A 21,551-nucleotide genomic window follows, 5' to 3' on the forward strand; every position below is an offset into this window, starting at 1 on the left:
AGAGAGAGAGAGAGAGAGAGAGAGAGAGAGAGAGAGAGAGAGAGAGAGAGACGAGACGTGACTCCGATGGAAAAACTCTACTGCAGCATACCTCACAAAATAGAGAACGATTAGAGAACGACTCAACTCTAAAAACACAACACAATATGTAAAAACTCGTGTTGCAGATTCTACTTGTCTTTCGAGAATTCCTTGTGTGAAGAGTACGTCACAGAAAAGTTTTTCAACATTTTCGAGGAAGTTGACGTCATCCCCGTGGTAAGGGGCGGGGCCAGATACGAGAAGCTCCTCCCACCTGGCTCTTTCATCAACGCCAAAGACTTCGATTCTGCCGAGCAGCTGGGAAAATATCTGCGTGTGTTGGCGAACGACAAAACCAAATACATCAGCATGCTCAAGAAGAAAAACAGGTAAAAATAAAATTTGCTGGGTACATCTCTTTTCAGCAACAAGTGGCTTCGACCCAATTAATTTTGTATGTCCATGCACTTCCCATTTATAATAAAATTGCATGTTTACCAATTTTTATTTATTTATAAGAGGGTGTTTATTATTCATGAATTATTCCTAGTTTATCCTCTCTTTTTTAAATGTAATGAAAATGGTGTGTTGCCTTTTTTTTGGTATAGTTATACTCTATTGGATGCACCCCCTACCCCCCCCCCCCCCTTTTCCCACGCGCTCTTTTTGCCCCGTGATTGGAGCAGCATATTAAAAATTACGTTGACATTGTGCCGTTAGGGGAGTAAAACATTTACAAATGTACAACAATCGTTGTCTCTATCGACTGGTATTTCTTCAGGTACACTTTAGGCGAGTATCCGAAGCAAAAGTTCCCGTGTGAGATATGCAAGGCGCTGAATCTGGGCGAACCGAAGAATGTATACAGAGACGTCTATGGTTGGATGTGGAGCCACTGCTGGGAGCCCTTGGATGTTTGACATATCACATTGTTTAGTGTCAATGATTTGACTTGTATTTATTTGATTCTGCATCAGTCTAATCGTCCTCACTCCCACACAGATGTCATTTTGTTGAAGCCGGGGCTCAACACTATTGTCTTTCAAGAGTCCTACTTTTTATCTTAAGCTAGAACTAGAACGGTCCATGGTTTGTCAGACGACGGACAACGCAAGACTACAAAGAAAAGGTGACACCCTATTTCGTGTTGCGGCGCGTAAAATGCAGGCTTACCTTACCAGCAGTAGAGTTACCTCTTTTCTTCTATAAACCCCTTCAATAGCACAGTAAAATGTCTTAACCACAATGCAATCCCCGACCCACCCCAAGGCAAGGCCCCATTGCGAGTGACGGTCTAGAATGCACCCCGTGTCTGCCTGTAAAGTAGTTTTTTCTGTCAGTATGAAAGTTGTGCATGTAGAAGTGGTGGCTACCAATTTACCCGGGATTGTTTTTTTCTGTTTGTGTTTTTTCAGTAAGTATGGTTGGTATCATGCTTGAATAGCTGTGTTGATGTGATATTGTTATGAACATAAATTGGAATGTTTCGATTTACCAGTTTAGTAATGGCATTCAGAAGATTTTCCCATAGGAGATGTATGCTCTCCATACACTTAACAAGGTCACATCGGAGATACAAACTAGATCAGAGTTCCAGCCTAAATGGCTAGTTAAATAATATACAAGTGTTGCTGTGACAAAAGCAATTGGTAGGATGTAATTTTTGTAAACAAAGTAAGCTGATAACTCTATTTGAGATCAAAGTTAGATTTTGAGGAGTTGATGACGAAGGCAAACAGATTCTTGAGTTAGTCGGGAGAACCCAATGATGATGGAGCCCCTTCCCCAAGACTTAACCGAACAAAGTGTATGTAAGGAACAGGACGAATGCATTGGCTTTTAGATGAGAGATCACCATAGACAGTTTTTAGTGAAAAACACATTTAACTTAGTACAAAAAAGGGACTGCACAATCGTGGCTAGACATAGTATTATTCTATTCCAAAATGTTATTTGAAGTTAAAATGTTTACTCTTCATGACCATGTCATTGTAAAACAAATCAGATCAATAAAATGGTCTTCACTTTCTTTTTAGATCCTCCGTCCAGTGACATTACTGTTCTCACTATCATCATTTCTATCAATCATTTTTGTTAATTTTCAGGACCGGTAAAATCAATCATGAACCTTGCTTTTATCACATTACAGTATTACATTTGCATTTCGAATTCAGTGTCTGTGCTCATATAGGATGGTATCAATAGGTTCTTAGCAACTGTTATACATGTAGTACTTGGACAGTTCAGGTCCTGGAAGAATATTTCCAATACGACATGATGGTACAGGACATCTGTAGTATTATCCAGTTTTTAAATTTGTAAACCAAATATCAGGAAAACAAGAACAGATGTCAAATTCCAATTTGCATCCTTTTTTTCTTCTTTATTAGACCAATATTCCAGCAAAATCAACATCATTAGCAAATAGGCAATTTCATTAAATTAAAGTGAGTCAGGATAATACATCAACAGTGTAAGTCAGGTCATATGACTGACTGAAAGCAAAACATAAAAAGATTGACATACCATGTGTCCAATTGCTACTTTTTATGGTAATGTACAAAGTTCCCACTTCTCAGCAACAAGGTATTAATTTTCCCACAAAGTATATATTGCACCTAAAGTTTGGTAAATCCACAAGAGAACCACATTCTATCATTCTGAAATATATCGTCACCATCGTGATAAGATCGGATTGCTACACAAAATTTTCGATTTTGCTTTTTTTCCATGGCAAAACAAATGCTTACTTGTGCTGCTGTCATACTTCAAATGATATTTGTCCATACTCTACTGAGACAGGTTTCATTTTAAAATCTCTTTACTTTACATAAACTTACAGCTTGCATGTACCCTTGGTAGGTCCTGATTAAAACTCTACTGCTGATGGCAAGACCAGAACTGAGAGTATTGCTCATTGGTAAGAATGACACAAAACCCCTTGAAGCTCTGGTCACGGTACACCCAGGTAAAGGGGGAAAAGCAGTATGAAATCTTGTGTTGTGTGAAATCTGTTTGAGTACGAGCACAGAAAACAGAGGGTACCTCATACATTAATTCTTAAAAACATTTGTTCAAAAGAAACATGGAACAGTCACGAGTACAGCAGCAAAGGACTAGCAGAGATCATTTAAAAATCACAACAACGTCTTGGTCATGTAAGGACCCTCCAACACGTAGCCAATCTTTGCATAGTAGTTTCTTGTGCCCACACCTGAAAAGAAATAAGCAAAAAGAAAATGAGTGTACAGCTTAGGTAACGAATAAACAGTTCTGGTAGTAACAGACACTCCAACACAACCCCCCCCCCCCCTCCAAAAAAAGGGACTAAAAGAGGAGAGTTCAGAAAGAAACTATCATCGTTTGGTATTCTTAGACTAGACCCTGACGGAAGCTTTTCAAGTTTGATGAAGAGGCTTAGAAAAGATCTATAGGGATCAGGAATTTATAAGATAAGATACATCTTTATCGTCCAGATCCTGGCACATTGGTATGGAGAAGATGCAATACATGGAAAATAGGTGCAAGAAAATCAGTAAGAAGATATACTTTACTACTTAATTAAATGTAGGATTGCAGGTTCACTACAAGCAGCAAAACACTGCAAAAGAAGTCTGCCTGCTTTTGATTGTGAGTATCTACATGTGAAAAATAGGTGGCGATGTGGAATGGAATCGAATGTGTGTGTGTATGTATGTGTGTGTGTGTGTTGTGGTGATGGTGGGGCAGCGGGGGTGGGGAATAGTTAGTAAAACGGGTTAGAAAGTAAAAAATAAAAAGCGGTACCCAATTACAGACGTTATAGCAAAGTAAACAAGGCACCTAAAATATACCTTCACAACCCAGTTTCCGTCACAGAATCGAAATCTCTGCTTTAAAAATGGCCTCTTCTGAGCAAATGGTAGGATGCCATCATAATCAACAACAACAAGAACAACAATAAAGAAAAAAAGAAAAAAAAAAAAAAGAAAGGGCAAGTTGTTACAAACTGGCTAACTGACCTGAGATGACAGCAATCTTCCTTGAGCCGTGCTCCTCCAAAGCTATCCTCTCTGCCTCTTCCATGAGCAACATGCCAAAACCCTGAAAGGTGAAGTAAGATCTGAGTTAAAGCCCATAAGCTCAGCTTGAAAAAAAAACCCCCACTTTTAATACATCAATTTCTATATTTAAAAAAAAAAAAAAATCAAAATCAGAGAATAATCTGTCAGTTAAATAGGAAATCAAAACAAAATTATAACTGCCAGAATGTGCACAATGGGGTAAAGAAAAATGAGCTACCTAAGAAAATCATTATAGACTGCACGACAAAAAGAAAAAAAAAACCCAACTAACAAAGTGACTTTGACTGTTTCATTTTGCGTTTTAACCCTTTATATATGCTTCAAAAACATTCCAAAATCAAACTGTATCTTCTTCAACAGTGTTGGTTGGATATTCTAGAAAAACCATTAATTTAAAGTGAATTCATGTAAACAAATCGCTCATACCATAGTTTGATATCCTATGAACAGAACTAATCGCGAACCCGAAGTACCCAATAAGAGGTTTTAAAAATTTTACCTGATGCTGGAACTTGCGAGGGTCTCTAGTGTGGACTGGCACAACACTCCCATAAACGTGCAGCTCCCGGACAATGGAACAGCCGCCTTTCAATTCAGGCCGGAAAGTGTCTGCTGAACACTTCCTCAGACGCAGGAGGCCAATCAAAATGTCCTGTTCTGGATCCTCATAAGACAAAAAAGTCTCCCAGCCTCCGTTTGCCACATAGTCCCGTCGAATGAGCTCAGCCTACATTTAAAAATGAAAGAGAAAATCATTAATCAGAACATGTACTTGTATTTGACATTGAATTACAGGTATTAATAGCGCCAGTCCCAAAGTGGAACAAACAAAAAAGCATTCATCTTAGAGGAAAAGAGAAAAACCTTACAGGAGTAAAAATCTCCAGACATTGGACAGCCATTTAAGTAAATTCCATGTACTTCAAGTTGAAGGCTAAACCTACACCTTTGTAAGGGGTGCACTGATAGCTGAGTTGGTAGCATGATGGACCAAGATGGGGAAGATCCTGATTTGAATCCCAGTTACGGTGTCCTAGAGCTTGGGCTTTCCACTGACTTGGCTTATCCCTTACAGGGACATTCTATTTTGGAATTCTGACCTTGTGTTCACTGGGTATATAGGGGCATTTATCCCATACGATGATACTATACCATTCACAGGGAAACACGGAGGAGATGCGAGGAAAGGGACATGAGAGAGATGAAGCTCACTTGGAACGAGCTTGGAAGGATGGCCCAGGACAGAGATAAATGGAAGGAGCTTGTATGTGGCCCATACCCTGCCAGGGGTGAAAGGCATTGATGATGATGATGATGATACCATTCTCAAGTGATAAACAGCTTTACATTCAATGATTTGATATCAAAAGAGGATTTTAAAATCCCAGGACCTGGTCCAAGATACCACTGACATTTACATAATCTACAACGTTGTATTATGTTAAGAAATTCGGAGTTCCACCAATCTAAACCCCAGACCTGATATTTCAGAGAAGAACATCATGATGTAAGGGTCTTTGCAAAACAACAGCATTGAACACTTATGTTCTCCTTATTGTTTTCAAACATTCTTTGAGAAAAACACACAAAAAAGAAAAATAAAGAGTAGGGTTGTAGTTCAAAGGAAGCACAATAATTCATTCTTTGTAACCTGAAACAGACTCAGACACAAGAACTCCCAACCAACCTGATCAGGTTTCACTTTGTGGTGAAGCTCTTGAATCCCAACCTCTCGTGTCCTTACGTCCCGACACTGAGTACCCAAATCATTCATTCTTGCAAGAGCCAATTCTCGCAGGTTTCCGTGTTCCACTCCACTAGACACTAAAGGCATGGGAATATCTCTGTGGGGTAAGGGAAGGGAGACACAGAAAGGGATACAATTGACTAAAATCATTTGCAAGCTGTATTTACAAAATGCCTAGAATGTCCCGGATCAGAAAATGAAGCCCATTCGAAATTAAAATCCAAAGGGTCAAAATACGAATAACTGCAAAAAGAGCTTGGTGTATCTCATAATAATTAACTAAACTTAACAAGACATGCACACAGCAGCAATCTCATGAGGAATCCTCTGGATGTAAATCACTGGAACTCTAAACTGGGTTATTTTCAAGAACTCTGTGCAGTTGTTTTTTTTTTTTCTTTTCCTATCAAATTGATATAACAGATATAAGTTCATACTAAAAAAAAATAACTAACAAGAAGAAATTCAAATTTAAATCTTGTTACAAAAGGCACATGAATGGCAAACAGTAAAGTTAAAAAATCATCTGCAAAATATAAGGAGCCCAGTGTAAAACAGCTCTTATGATGATTATGAGAAGGCTGGGGTGAACAATCTATGACTGACCTTTGAACTCTGTAAATCCTTGTCCATGGGGGAACGAGAGCCAGAATTCGGGCAATCAAATCAATGAGCTGACTCGGCGGATAGCTTCGGTACCTTCCAGTCTTCCACAGTTCATAGAGACCTATGAGAAGAAAATATTCAATTTTGTTGTTGTTGTTAATCCATCAGCCTTTGAACCTGTGTCCTTCAGCCAAAGGCTTTTGTTAAAAAAAGGTGGAGGTCTTCATAAGTTGTTCTTTCCTGCAGGACAGGGTAGTTTTCAAAAGATAAATTTGAGATATCCATTGACACATTAAATTGAGAGTGCGGTCACCGTACATAAATAAAGGAAAATGCCAACGCTGCCGTCTGACAGGCTGATCAGATTGAACAAAGGTTAGGTCACTAACCTAGTCTCTGGCTGTTGTGCAAGATAGGCCCTGACCCTTCTTACTTCATACATTTTAGAGTAAGAATGGAAACATTATGAACTTGATGTTCCATCCAGCATTGTACTCCAACTTTAGATTTTAAACTTCTTTTTTTGTCCCATCAGTGCCCTTGGTCTATGCAGGGGAGGCTAGAACACATGTTTTTTTTCTTTAATAAAGCAAAACACAATATACAAGGTCAGAATTTTTATCTTTCACTCTGTGAGAAAAAAAACAACCCCAAACCTTCTTGAACTCTAGATGAATCTAAAGTACATATATTGCCATGAACTGAGGGTATAACAATCTCACAAGAAGTTGCTCATAATGAAAAGCTTCAAAGCCTTTGTCCAACCACTTCCTCACAAATAATTAGAATTTTATGGACACATCTAGCATGTAAAAGACAACCGTGCCAGTGTAATTTACCTGTTCCTCTTATCACAAGTGTAGGGTAAATCTTCAAACCATCGGCCCTGAAAGCTGGATTCTCAAAGAATTCCTGACAGGGAAAAAACAATAGAAAGCATATATTTCACGGGAAAGGTTTATATATCTCAAGGACAACATACACAATTTGAAGAGTTGAGCTGAAGTTAATTTTGAGACAGGAAGACATCGTCCTCATTTTGCAGGAACAAATTAGGAAAACGGTGACTTTTCTAAAAGAAGTAGAAGGAACAGACCACAACAGATAGCACCACAAATTTCCCGCAGAGAGTTATAAATACAACACTAAAAATGCTACAATGCAAGATAATCATTTCACCCAATTGAGAGAGGGGGTAAGAGAACACATATATATGCACTAAAGAAAAGATCAAATATAGTACTGACAATAAAACCAACTCCACGAAGCATCATATAGTAAAATTTCAGTAAAGAATACACGACCACCTTGATTAAAAGTCAAAGATCCATCAGCCAAAATGAGCACCTGGCTCCATGTCGTGTGTGTAATATCATACACTATTCATTCTTTGTGCAAATTCAGTCTTCAAAAAATATTTAGAAAATGCTGGCTCATTTTTCTCTTGACTGAGACTGACATTTATCAGAGAAGATAAAGTCAGTCAAAGACAAAGATTTCAGGCTCCTTGATTCAAGACCAGAAGTAGAAACAGGAAAAAGGAAGAGAAGGAGGTAAAGTTAAGAAACAAAGTATATGGTGCTTGTACACCAGAATGAAGATTTAAACCTTTCAATAAAGGGGGTGGGAGATAGAATGTGTCAAACCTGCAGATGAGAGGTAGGTAAACTACTACCCTCAGACTTTGAGAAATATGAAAAAATACAAAGCACAATACCTTACAAACAAATAGTCTCCCATGGCACAAATAGTCATAACACCAACATTTAAAAAAAAAGAGCTGACAAAAAGTTTTAAAACTCACAATGAACTGCTCAATGTCTCTCTCCCAGCCCACGTTGGGAAGATCAGGCATCATGTGAGAAACGACTTTAAAGCCAGCGTCTTTAGACATCTGAAAAGACTCACACACAGCACTCACAGTATGACCCCTGAGGAAAAAACACAAAACAATTCAATATTGCATCTTAATTTATCCACTATATTAAGATGGAAACAGAAAATAAATTAGTATCTACCCTAAAAGAACTTCAAATGAAAATGTCCACATGCAGCAGGACTATGCCTGGTCTCATTATACACACCATATGCAGATACGATTCACACAAGGGAGACTTTACAATTATTATTACACTTAGGTCCATGGGTATGAGGATAAGCGTAATTGCATTATTGCAATTTAAGGTCACCCACCACATTACAGAAGTCTATAAAAGTCAAAAGCGGTATTATAATATATGTGGTCCAGCAAAAAGGTAATGATTGAAAATTACATTGCTGACGGTGCTTTAGATTTTTACACATTTGCATGACACTGACCTTCCCTTGTTTCCAAATCAAGCTCAGTGGACTGTCCACTCGAATGTTTTCTTTTCCCCAATGCCTTTGTGGAGAGCCTTAAAATGTACCTTTTTCATAAAAAGTAAAACATAAAACATGAACTTTAAAAACTAAAATTTAAAAAATAATAAAGTACGAACACAGTTTTCTCCGCAGACATAAAAAAGCCCATCAGAACACAAAGAAATTCAGAGAATGGTAATCCCTATGTTTACCTGTTAGTGTCCCTGGCAACATCCTCATAAACGCTCTGGACTCCGATTTCAAGCCGTGTGCAGCCGTACTTCAACATATCACTGCGAAAGTACAAGCAAAAATTCATTATTAAGGACCAAGACAGATATTTGATGTGGCAGAGTTGTATTTAACAGTAAGTCAGCATGATAAACTGAAACACCCCATATATCTGCAGTCTTAATGTCAAATTCAAACAAGACCCTTCTGAACACCTTTCCACTCATAAGGAGAATTTGATGAACAGAAACCCCTACTGCAGCTACAAAACATAAAGCTAGGTATAGACTTGATACTGACATCAGATGACATGAAAGACACAATCTTCCTCTTCTCTATATGAATGCCAGTTAAAGTCTCACAAAGTAAAGCTGAGATTACAGGTGCTATGTCTGAGTCTGCACAAATTGAGTTACTATTTCGGATTAGAGATTTAAACTGTTCATAATAGACCTGCCAACCACTTCATGAGCAAAAATAAGGGAGAAATCATCCCTCCCCCCCCCAAAAAAAAAAAATTAGAGTTTGAGAAAACAAAAATCACCAGATTCTAAGTAAATTATGATCGTATAACAAATCAACCATGACAAATAAACATGAATGGCAAATACATGCAAATGAACATGTGTATTTAATTTTCATATCATCAACAATAAGTTGCATATGATCTTTAATCTCCATCATGCAAAAAAAAAAATTATTAAAAAATCAGAGAGCTCCAATTTTATCGAAGTCCTTGATATTTCTGAAAGTATGTCTGTATATACTGACAAAAATTAATTACTTATCTACTTACCTCAAATGCTTTTTCAGACAATAATCTGGTCGAGTTTCAATGGTAATGCCTATACACTTTGTCACACTCTTCTCTGAGTACCTGAAACAAAAGTAAATCAAAGGTGCACACAAAGTGCAGAGAACACATTTTGAGCACTTTTTGTTAAAGTGTTGAAAAATTTCAGAAAAATAACTTTTTAGCATGGAAATGATAGATTCTCTTTGTAAATTTGAAGACAGAAGATGTAATAATATTATTCATACTTAGCAGGATCTGACAAATCAATCAGGATGGAGCCTAAGGAAACTGGTTAGCTGTTCCATTTATGCATGGTCAAAGGAGAAACAAAAGCTATGCAAGATCCAAAATGGCTTCAAATGTGTTTGAAATTTTCGACAAGCAGCTCTGGACTTCTCTCAAAATAGTAAAATTTCTAAAATTCTTAAAATGAATTCCACAAAGTACAAGAAACTACTTAACATTTTCCACGGTGAAAAATAAGGAAACTTTGCACACAAATAACTAATCATGTTGGCTCACTTGACTGCCTCTTGTACACTGGAGCTGGTGTGTCCACTGAGAGCATCGTGCAAATTCCTGAAAAAGTACACACCAAATATAAACAGTGTTTCCTGGGATTTATATTAAGAAAAAATAACAGGTCTCTGTGCTTGAAAAGAGGAGTACATAGCTCCAACCAAGGTAAACATGGAGAACAAAAACAATAGAACCACATACCAAAAATGGAACGAGTTGAAAAATGATATGATCTACGAGTAATGGATTTCAGCTTAAAGCTACAATATAAATACCACTGATCGATAGTGACAAAGGTAATGTATACTGATATTAACAAATAACTTGTACTGAAATTTCAATGAATACTATACATTATACTAGCAATAAATGTCAAACAATATCATATTAAGTGCAACCAGGCAAAATGACGGTGTATGAGCTGAAAACTACCAACAATTACTCATGTTTTTAAATGGCATCACATATGCCAATACTAAATCCCATTCACAATGAACAAACACATAGGTAAAGGAAAAAGTATTTTACAAAGCAAACACAGCAGAAAGTGAACAAATGGTTATGAAACTAAACATTCAAGGGAAATTATACATTTTCATTTTTTGTAACTAGTGCATCATTTGACACACCATTTGATGTTGCGCTTGCTCTTATTTGCCATCAATTCAGCAAGGAACAAGTTTTTGCCTATCCATTCAACAAGAGGCAGTAAAAAAGAGCATGCACTCTTCAAAAGTTCTCTACAAAAGTACACGCGATACAAGTAAGACGAAAGCAACAAATGAGAGACAGACTCACCTGATAAAATAGTCCCTGTAGTCATCTGGCAAACTCATGAATGTTCCCCCCATCACAATAAACTCAACCTTGTCCACACTGTGACCAAGTTGCTGGAGCTGAAATTTAATTTTAGAGTCAAAGGATGCTAAAAGTACTAAAATAAGAAATAGGTCGATAAGTTTACTATCAACTCCTTTATGAAAGTGACACCAAGCTTTATTTATCTAGTAAACATTTTCTCTAACCAGAAAGATTAATTTTTTTTTTAAATTGCAAAGTTTAGTGTAATAAAAATATAAAAGATTTTTGACCAAAAAGTTCACAAGCAATAAACAGTCTCTGACATTACTACTTCATCAAGACTTAAGTAGAAGGGACAAATGTTAAGAAAATAAATGTTTGAACAAAAAACATTCAAAAGCAAATGAAAAAATGGGACCATAATGCCATACAAAATCCTCCAAAATGGAGAGTATCATTCCATTTCAGGTGGGTTGCATAGCTTTGCAGGGCAAACAGGAACAATTATAGTGGTAAAGTTACGGGAAATAATGACATGCAGCTACCAACATTTCTTAGACTACCCCTATGTATATGAACAAAAGACTGTCAACATATTTAGCTGATTTTTCTCAAAGATAAATCAAGTCATGTTTAAAGTTTTTTTCAACAAGGCACCAAACCTGTGAATGCTCCTACGGCTGAACTCTAGCACTGATAATTGTGTACTACAGGCGAAAGATCATACTCTTGATAGAAAGACTGGACATATACAATTATCACAGAAAAATTTTCTATTGCAAGAATGAAATATTTAGATATGAGAACCTATCAACTGACAAAAAGAAATCAGAGAATAAAATTACAAAATAAAAATGATTATAAAAACAATACCTGTTCCACTCTGTGTCTTGTCTGAAGGTAGGGATTGTATCTTGCTCTAATGGCTCGCATGGATGTCGGCTAAAATCATCCCAACAAAAATAAAATCAGAACAATATGGAAGGCAAATAACTCAGCATATCATATGATAAACTTACAGAAACTCTGACAATCTATTCCATACCATTATCACTATTGGGACAAAATATGCATGAAAACGTTTGAAGGAAGAAATAAAATCATGAACTTCTCAGAAACTGAACAGTCACCTATTTTTTTCATCTTTGACAGCATGGTCCCTGCCCAGAAAATCATCAGTTTAAATGAAATCCCATTTTCTGAAAACTGAAATTCCCTTCAACTAAGAAAACTAGTGAAATTTTATTTCTAGGATTCCATTGAGTAAATAGGCTGAAGAAGATATACAAATCTAGACTAAAAGACAGATAATAACAATTACAGCAACTGCACAATCTATGACTTAAGTGAACAGGTGAATCAGAAAATGTCATAAGCACCTCATATCCTGTATAAGACTGTGTGGAGTATTCAAAGTCTGAGTCAGGGCCACCAGGACAATATCTGAAAAAGGAAAAAAGAAAATTATCAGTCTTCACTATTATAATATTTCTTGCACAATTGAGAATGCCTTTCCTGTTCTTTCTCCCCTTCCACATCTTTCATCATATTCTTAAATTCAACTTGACAATGAAATTAACTGTCCTTCTCAGGTCTATGGCATACCCATATAACACAGTGATACACAAAATTTACTAAACAACACAAAGATATAACAATTTTTTTTAAAATAAGAAGACGAAACATTTAAAAAAACTGTTTGGCTTTGTGACATGACAGAGCATTGTAAAAGGCAGATTGGGGTGTGTGTGTGTGTGTCTCTCTCCCCCCCCCTCCCCATGTCATAAGGAGAATGAATAGATTAGCCACTTACACACAGATATTTCCTGTCATGGCAATGTGTGGACATCTGTGGGGTTTGCACATCACAGCAACAACAGCTATCTGTGACAGATACATAACAGAGGTCATGGCATGGCTGATAAAAATAATATATAAACAAGTTTTTAAAATTCAGCTGAAAAACTCACATTTTTTCCTAGTTGTCATTAAACGGTCAGTGCAACTGAAAGGATTCCTGCTGCAACTCTTTAAATTGAGTCTACAGAAAACATGCCAGGCATAAACATAAAACTTAAATTACATGGCTCAAAATCATGGGCATGCACCAAAATCTTCAATTTTTGTTTGTTCCACTTTTATATACAATTAATGACCATCAAACACGGTAACAATATATAACACAAACAAGCCAGTTTCACAAAATACCCTTTAAACACAAAACACCCCAACCCATCCTACCCACACAGTTTTCAGGAAACCATATGTCACGATCGACTTTGGGCGGTCATTTCCTTCAAATACAAAACAAACACTGGAATATCCGAAAATCAGAACACTGACCTCAGTAAAAGCAGCTTTTTTCACTAAAAGTAAAAGTGTAAATTTAAAAAAATCTTTCTACACAGATAAAGACACTGAAAACATATTTTGAATTCTCTTGGGGACTGAAATTTCTCTTCAGAGTAGAATCTATAGTTAAGACCAGTCACAAGAATATTCTGAATGAATGTGAACCTTTCAAAAAGATATGCAACTATAACAGTTATCAGTTTATACTCACACCACTGGCTGTTCGCACTGGCTTGGCTTTGAGCTTTGGCAATAGCACCTATGCAAATATAAAAACAAAGGTTTAAAAAAAAAATCAAATAATAAATCCAATCATATTTTGATTAATAAAAAGGGATCACTGAGTTGTTTTGAGGACTAAGAAAAACAAATGTCTGTACAATTCCTTGAGTAGGTCAGCTTCAGCAAAAACATTTGAAGTTTCTGACAAGTTTTGCAATTTTATTTTCCTTAATTCCTAAAGTTTCATTGTGAGCCGTCGCACAGCAAACAACAATTTTTCAGAAACATCACAATACAGAAATAAATATTATCATTTTCACTGATGAAACGTCAATTGTCAAAGCAATGAAAGGATTGTATAAATGCAAGACAATTTTTAAAAAACAACATATTGTAAGAAAAGACTGAAAAGTGGAAGAGCATGATCTTGAAGAAGATATTTTGATAGCAATTCGCTTCTACCTTTTTGTATTCTTGAGGAACTGCAGCTATGATATCCACAAGGCGAGGCTGACTTGCCATGTTGTATTTGCTGGCAACTTTTGTCTTGAGTCTGAGAGGAACAAATTTATCAAACAAATCTTAAAAACGGTGAAAGGAATATCAAACCGATAACCTCAAAACAACAAATGGCTTAAAAAGCAGGAAAACTTTTCTGAACAGCTTTTTATTGAATAGTTGCATTACATCATAATATTCATGGGATGCCTTTGCTTGAAATTTGACTGAAGGCAACACTGAAAACAGACTCTAATTATCATTATAGCAAAATACTTTTCTTTTTAAACAAAACAAAAATTCACTTTATTCACATAAATATTTTTTATTTCAAACATGGTTAAACCGGAAACAGAAAACTGTTGCAATACACTAAGTAGGTCATTTCCTGAAAAACAAAACAGAAGAGATACACATAACGCAGGGAGGATGGATCCCCCCCCTTCAAAAATAAGATTCTACATATTGAAAATTCAATACTTTATTTTTTATTCATTAAAGGACAAAAAAAAAGCAAAGTTTCGAATTTTTTTCTCAGTGGGCCACCATAGCCTTGTTACATGTGTCACTGCAGTTTCATATTGCATGAACAGTTACATGATCTCAGTTTTTTAAACTTCCCGAAAACATCCGTGCTAAACGTAACATTATTACAGTGGTGAGCACAATGTCATAATGAATTGACACTAAAAGTCGGAATAGTTGTTCTTATAAAACTCACTTATTGAGATCCACATCCTTCCTCTCTCTGTCTGCCAAGATCAACTCTTTCACAATGTCTGTCACAGCCATTACCATAACTTCCTCCTTGGAAAAATTTGGAGCATCTGAAACAGCAAAACAGAAGTCCAAATTTTATCAAATAAAAGTACATATATTTTACTCTTCACTTCATCTGTCCTTAGTTCATTACATAACTAAGCTATCTACTTGCCTATTTTCACAAATTATAAATAGAGGGAATGATAAAGTGTAAGTTTACAATGAAAGAAAATCGGGGGTTACCTATAACACACATAAAAGAAATAGGTTCAACTTCATATCGAGAGCCGCCAAGTAAACTATGGCAAGTCATGTTTTTCAAATTTTACAGGAGAGACAAAAAAATTGATTTTCTAGAAGCATTTTGGGTGGATAAGGGAGCCTACAAATGGACAGACATTAGGCTCCCTTATGAAAATGAAGCCTGTCCACTCAAAACTTTTCAAGAAAATCCAATTTTTGTCTCTCCTGTAAAATTAAAAAAAACCACGACTTACCATAGTTTACTTGGCTGCCCTCGAATTATGATACTATGTAATATAAGTTTAAGGAAAACTTTGATTTGTGAACGTGCCTTAAAAATACTACATTAATCCTTTTTGTGTCATGACGTGGTGGAATCAGGTGCTAGTCAATTTTTGGGCATGTGGAGTTATTGGTATCATCTTAAAGCTTGTTCAGTTGTCTTGCTATTAGAGAAAAAAAAATGTCCATCTATCCGTGGAAACAGCAAACTTACATTTTTTGTGCTTTTAACCCTATCCGTAAGTCGTGTTTTACTATTGTATCCATACGACATGGAGAACTCCGTGCACCCACTTTCCAAAGAGGAAATTTACTCCTTTATCTGATCAGTACGCTTTGCATAGCAGTCTGTCAAAATGATTTTTTGAAGAAATACTGAAAGTTTCAAAGAGATCTTTGAACTAAAAGTATTTTAAGTTGTGAAGAATACAACCCCGGGGGTACAAAAAGACCCCAGGGCGTACGGAAAGGGTTAATCAACATTTTTCAGTTACATGTACCCAGAAATGTGTTCTTAATTGGGCAACAATGGTGTTAAGCGAAAAAACAAAAATTTGATAAAACAGCCAAATTGGCAGAAAAATGCCAGTTTCTTCAAATTCGTTATTTTGACAAGTGCCTGATTTCACCTCGCTGCTTCACATTTATCATTTAGATTATAAATCTGTAACATGGTCAGATACTTCAAAGACTGACATGTGTAAAAGACGCCATGTGGGGAACCACAAATTCTGCACCCACTCTGACAAATATAATTTTTGAAATTTTCTACCAATTCAAAACCAATTTGAGCTCAAAGCATCCATACCTACAGTCCTACAGTTTAACGACTAAAAAACTGAAAAAAAGTTTTATAATAGCTTTGACTTAACCCTCTTCTAGCTTTTGAACAATGGACTGTTCAACCTACCTTTCCTCTTGTTCTTGTTCTTTCCCATTTTGAAACCTGACACAAGAGTCCTTCTCTATGGGGAACTCACAATCTGGAGAAATACAGAGATATCAATATACATGCTTTTACTTTTACTTTCATAAAATTGAATTGTACTACCCACATTAAGCAGGAAGAACATAAAAATAGCCAAATCAAGACAAGTCTGCATTTAAAAAAAGAGGACTCACACAGATTACCCTTAAACTAAAGCATTTTCAATTGGACACCTGTTTTTAAAGTTGCAATATCCTCACTACTAAAAAGAGGAACTATAATGAGGGGTGGGGGTGCTGATTGCCACACACAAGTCATTGATCAGCCTCATGATCAGATTATATAATAATATATTATAATACCTCTTCCAAAAATACATATTATGGCAACAGGCCTGTGAAAGTGGACAATACACACTTTCAGAGGCGTTAGGATGGCGCTCATATGACCTTTTGCAGCTGCGAGCGCTGTAAAACCTCTACTAAAACAAACAAGAGGCGTCAGGTACAGTACAGGAGCAATGTGACATGTTCTGAATTGTAAGTCCGATTCCTGGCTCCGTGAGGTATCAGAGAGTTTTACCTGTACTGTAAAAGTGAAGAAGAGTCCCCAATTTTGAACTGCTTGACCTCGTGATGAACATCTGAGGTCACCGTGTGGGTTAAAGTGGACATGGGGTTGCACAGCTATTTATTATGAACAAGAAACTGTCGGCTGTGATTGCAGTAATGTACAAAAACATGGGTCATGTAGGGGTTATACTGTGCACTATACTTTAACCATTTCATTCTTTAGAAAAATACATTTTCCTTATTTCCCTCAGTTCAGTTCCCGGAAAATGGATGTTCGACAATCTGTAGAGGGAAACTTAAGAGAGATGGAATTTGTGTATGATAATGGAGTGAGCCACAATGCTGTAAAAATTGTCCTTACATACAGAGACGGAAGTGGCTGTAGAGCAGTGCTTAGGAATGAACAGTCAAACAGGGGAGGGAAAGGATGGATTTCAAAGTCAAGTGTGACTTCTTAGAGGATGACGCGCTACACAATAATAATAATCTAGTCAGACTGCAAAAATACAAAACTTAATCATCTTTACTGTTATTTCACAACATAAGCCTACTTCAATACTGCTCTCTATTCTAAAACTATCAAGGTTTAATCATCTCTGAATATTATTACTTTCTAAAGTACTGACAATCTCCAGTTTTGGCTCCAATGGCATGAAAAATATGCCTACTAGAAGACGTACTGGAATATTGGTAGTATCTTTGTGGGTTAGGGTGTCAGGTAGAGTTAAGATTAGGGTACAACAAATTAATACGGCCTGGGTAATACCTAGTGCACACTACCAATCTAATTCTGTTGAATTCATTCGAATTGAGTACTGTGGCTAGCCAGAATTTTCCCCAGTGAGGGGCAAAAGCCACACAATACATGCCTTTGCTTTTCATGGTCGCAAGTTGAACAATCAAGCCTGCTCGCAAAAATGCGGTTAATGTAGATTTGGAGAAACTCATACTGATAATCACAGATCTGGAAGAAAGTTATTCGACATTTCCCCATGTCTACAAGAGGATTCAAGCCCCTCTCAACACAGCAACTACAATATAAAAAATTATGCAGCAGTAGGCATTTGAAGCTGTTATAATGCAAGGATGGCAATCGTTAACAGTGTGCTTTGTGTACTATTATAATACTGTGCACCAGTCCACCGAGTTTTCTATTGCTTGTCAAATTTGACACACCAAGGGAGGATTCTAGCCTGGGCAATCTCCGGTTTTGGCCCTAAGAGTACAGCAATATCACTACTGACTTTATAATCGATATCGATACTGACTTTAACAATCAGTATCGATGTTTTATCTGAAAGAGAGCGAGAATGAGAAAGTTGTCACAGTAACTAGTAACTTACTAAAATTTCATGACCTTTTGTTCTTTTATTCACTAAAGGAGACATAAAACAGATTTGTTCCTACTAGATCTAGTACAGGGGTATAAAGTTGAATGTACAGCCCCCCTTAATTAATTTAGGACCATTGTGATTGTCCAATCCTCCCATTTATTCCTAATCCCCCTTTTATTCGATACCTTAGAGTACTCGGTATCAATGTTTTATCCGAAAGAATAATGAGCAGTCAAGTCATATTTCACATGTTTTTAGCAAAGGTGGTTTAAGCCTGTCCTTTTATTTTCAAAAAAAGCCTGTGGCATAGCCTCAAAGCTATATATGCGTCCGGCCCTCCCTCCTGTACGCATAGCCTCGCGGCTATGTGTACAGCCCTTAGATTTAGATAGAAGTATGCTTACAGCCCAGATAATCGCTCAGCTGGACTGCGTCACAAGACAAAGATCGTGTATAACAAGATAGTTCACCCCTCTATAATTGAGTCAATTTTAAAAAAGTGTCCTCAATATTTGGTGGTGCCCTCTTTGAAAAAGTGCGGACTTTGTGATCAGTGTTACACTACTTTTGTGAAAATAATACAAGTGAAACTTAACAAACTGTGCTATTCCTATTCTTCCTCTGGTGAAATGAAAGAGAGCTTAAAAACAAAGACTGCAGCATCATCTGAACCAATGTGCGGACTTCCGCAGACACCTTTTTGGCTGAGTGAACTATTTTGTTATGTTACGATCTTTGGCTAAGAGACGCTCTACGAGGTCAAGATAACTTGCAAAGTCATTGGTCACTATAATACTATAAACATTGACCTGTAATACGTCACTTTCCATATAAGGAATGCTGAAATTTTCCATCGAAAAAAGGTCAGCATCTATGCTCTTTATAGCTGCGCGCTTCCCAATCGAAGTAGGTCATCCCTATATATAGGGCCTGTGTGCTTCCCGGGTAGCCCGGCTTACGCCCTTTATCTGCGCACTCCCAGGGTTTAAGTTTGTCTACTTGTAGTGTCCGGTTTGATAGTCTATGTGCCGCCTACAAAGACTAGCTTATTATGTGAAGTGGAGGGCCGTACAAAAATAGCTTCAATGCATGCGTACAGGAGCCGTACGCATAGCCACTTCGAAAAAAAAGGGAGAGTGGGGGGTGTTCAGAGTTCAGGGGGAGTTTAACCATAATTTGATGTTTTGTAAATGTTCTTAATTAGATCTAGACTAGATCTAGGTCTGATATCTCGGGGTCTTTGGACATTGCCTTCCCCACATTACATGGAAAATTATCAGTTTAAAAATCATAATGATGGCTGAAACGGGAAGGCAATTTCCAAAGAGCGCCGATATCTCTTGCTCGCTGAACATCAACAAACATTATCGGCACGCTGGTCAGTAATCGTTTAGGGCGATTTTGTAGTTTCGTTCATTAAAGTCAAGATAGGGGGGTTTCAGTGCCCCCCTGAATTTTACCATAATTTGATGTTTAGCAGTTAGGTTGCATCCCTGTTCTTTGTGTTGCCTATTTGGTCATCAAGACTTATGGATATCTTCTATGGATGTAAACAAATGGATCATGGACTTTAACGAACGGAACTGCAAGATCATCTCATTTAAAACTAGCAGTAATCGTCGGTGAAGCCAAAACACATGAAGTTACAGCGAGCATCTAGTCTAGTAGGCTACACCTCTGCGATTGTCCCAAATATAGATGACATACTTCCGTCAGCTATTTCGGTCATTTTGCGGGGCTTCCCTCGCCAGTTGACTTAGTAAACAGCAGCAGCAGCAGTACCCCCCCCACCTCCCCCTGCAGCACCTTCAACTCCCCTTCCATACTTCCATGCCTAAATCTCACCACAGCAGGCCTGCTTTGCCGCTAGAGTCTAGGTGTGCGATGGGCTATGTAATTAAGCTTCATCGCTGACTGCTTTGGCTGTGTGTGCATGTGCGAGCGTGTGTGTGTGTGTGTGTGTGTGTGTGTGTGTGTGTGTGTGTGTGTGTGCAACTTTGAGGAGAAGGTAGAATTCTAAATTTATGTTCTGGTACTAGACAAAAACACACATCTGAGGAGTTACTGACACTGTCGCACTGTAGAGTAGTGAACGATCTTCTCATATAATATTAGACCTCAGGATCTTTTGTGCAGCAGAGCAGATGACAAGCCTGTTAGATCTACTTATGTGACACACAACATGGCACAGCAGCAGCACATGCAACTCGGACGAAATCAACAGGAAGTACACATTGTGATTGTATTGTACACACCCCAAATTTTTCCTTAAAGTCCGCCGCTTTTGTCTATATTCTCGCGCAAAATATTTCCTCGGTTTTTCTCTTTCTTCAAACCCATAGATGGAGTTTACCTGTAATTATATTTGTAATAAAAGTTGTTATTTGTGCCATAGGCCTAAATCTAGCCGTAATTGTAGAAACATTTTCAATTCTAAAATGTTAGGCCAACAGAAACAGGTATAGGCCCCCGAAAAAAAACTGGCCGTTATTCTCTGTGCAGTGTACTCTCTGTGTACTGTGTGGTCTGTGAACAAACTGACCTGGCTTGTCCTGCTCGACGAACAGCTGATTGAGATTGCCCTCTCTTCAGTGACAACTTTATTCTGATATTTGGATTCCTAAAGATTGCAAAATATGCCTGCTGCGGCCAAGCTTCTTCGTGCCATTATAATGGGCGCCCCTGGGTCGGGGAAAGGCACAATTTCTTCACGAATTGTTCAGGACTTTGCCATGAAACATTTGTCCAGCGGAGACCTGCTGCGAAAACAAATCCACGATAAAACTGGTCAGTAAAATCGGCGTGACCTGAGCCGAGGGCATCGAATGTTTTGTCTTTTTCTTGCTGCCGAGTGTAGACATACTCCCCATGTGTTTTTAATTGCCTGTAATTTTCTAAAGATAGTTTATCTGAGTCGCCCAGTTTTGCCAACTGAATCCCTTACTTTCGGCAAATTACCCTTAGGCCTACTTCTCTTCTGCTATCGCCAATTTCAATGACTTGACTTTGACCTTTACTTGAACGTGTCATTTAAAAATTTGCATACTCATTATTGCAACTGGCATTTGATTTAACTGTAGATTTCCATTTTTCTTTTTTCCAGAGGTGGGCTGCTCTTGTTACATGCTTGAGTTAGAAATCTATTTGTTTTAAAAATGGCTTGTGGCACTGTCTTTTTAAAACTTTTTGGTTTAAAATTGCTTTGCGTTGTTTTGTTGTTTTTTTGCTTA

General features: G+C 37.3%; 3 protein-coding genes across 4 annotated transcripts in view; 2 read left to right on the forward strand and 1 right to left on the reverse strand.

The window, feature by feature from the left end:
* LOC101848306 (alpha-(1,3)-fucosyltransferase C) overlaps nt 1-941 on the forward strand; it is a 4,859-nt gene extending 3,918 nt beyond the window's left edge. The window contains exons 3-4 of the mRNA XM_005105231.1: nt 168-410; nt 803-941. Coding sequence (XP_005105288.1) covers nt 168-410; nt 803-941 — 382 coding nt within the window. The remainder of the gene's footprint in view (nt 1-167; nt 411-802) is intronic.
* A 1,431-nt stretch (nt 942-2,372) lies between these two features.
* On the reverse strand, nt 2,373-20,555 carry LOC101845415 (elongator complex protein 3). Of its 2 annotated transcripts, none has more exons than XM_005105221.3 (19): nt 20,391-20,555; nt 16,398-16,470; nt 14,922-15,027; nt 14,165-14,255; nt 13,692-13,739; nt 12,942-13,012; nt 12,508-12,571; nt 12,002-12,070; nt 11,126-11,223; nt 10,331-10,387; nt 9,809-9,889; nt 8,994-9,074; nt 8,243-8,369; nt 7,278-7,350; nt 6,439-6,559; nt 5,773-5,929; nt 4,585-4,812; nt 4,023-4,104; nt 2,373-3,235 (listed from the first exon to the last, which is right to left on the reverse strand). In XM_005105221.3, the coding sequence occupies exons 2-19, from the start codon at nt 16,423-16,425 to the stop codon at nt 3,159-3,161; spliced, it is 1,659 nt and encodes a 552-aa protein (XP_005105278.1). In that variant the 5' UTR covers nt 16,426-16,470; nt 20,391-20,555; the 3' UTR covers nt 2,373-3,158. The 2 variants fall into 2 exon arrangements, with proteins under 2 accessions (XP_005105278.1, XP_012941818.1); XM_013086364.2 differs by having other exon boundaries at nt 20,373-20,555.
* Nucleotides 20,556-20,635: 80 nt separating this feature from the next.
* The window catches only part of LOC101845638 (GTP:AMP phosphotransferase AK3, mitochondrial), an 8,031-nt gene continuing 7,115 nt past the window's right edge, over nt 20,636-21,551 (forward strand). Inside the window, exon 1 of the mRNA XM_005105222.3 lies at nt 20,636-21,108. Within this exon, the coding sequence (XP_005105279.1) occupies nt 20,958-21,108 (151 nt within the window). The 5' untranslated portion in view covers nt 20,636-20,957. The remainder of the gene's footprint in view (nt 21,109-21,551) is intronic.

The sequence above is a fragment of the Aplysia californica genome, unplaced genomic scaffold (genome assembly GCF_000002075.1).
Source record: "Aplysia californica isolate F4 #8 unplaced genomic scaffold, AplCal3.0 scaffold00459, whole genome shotgun sequence".
NCBI lineage: Eukaryota > Metazoa > Mollusca > Gastropoda > Aplysiida > Aplysiidae > Aplysia > Aplysia californica.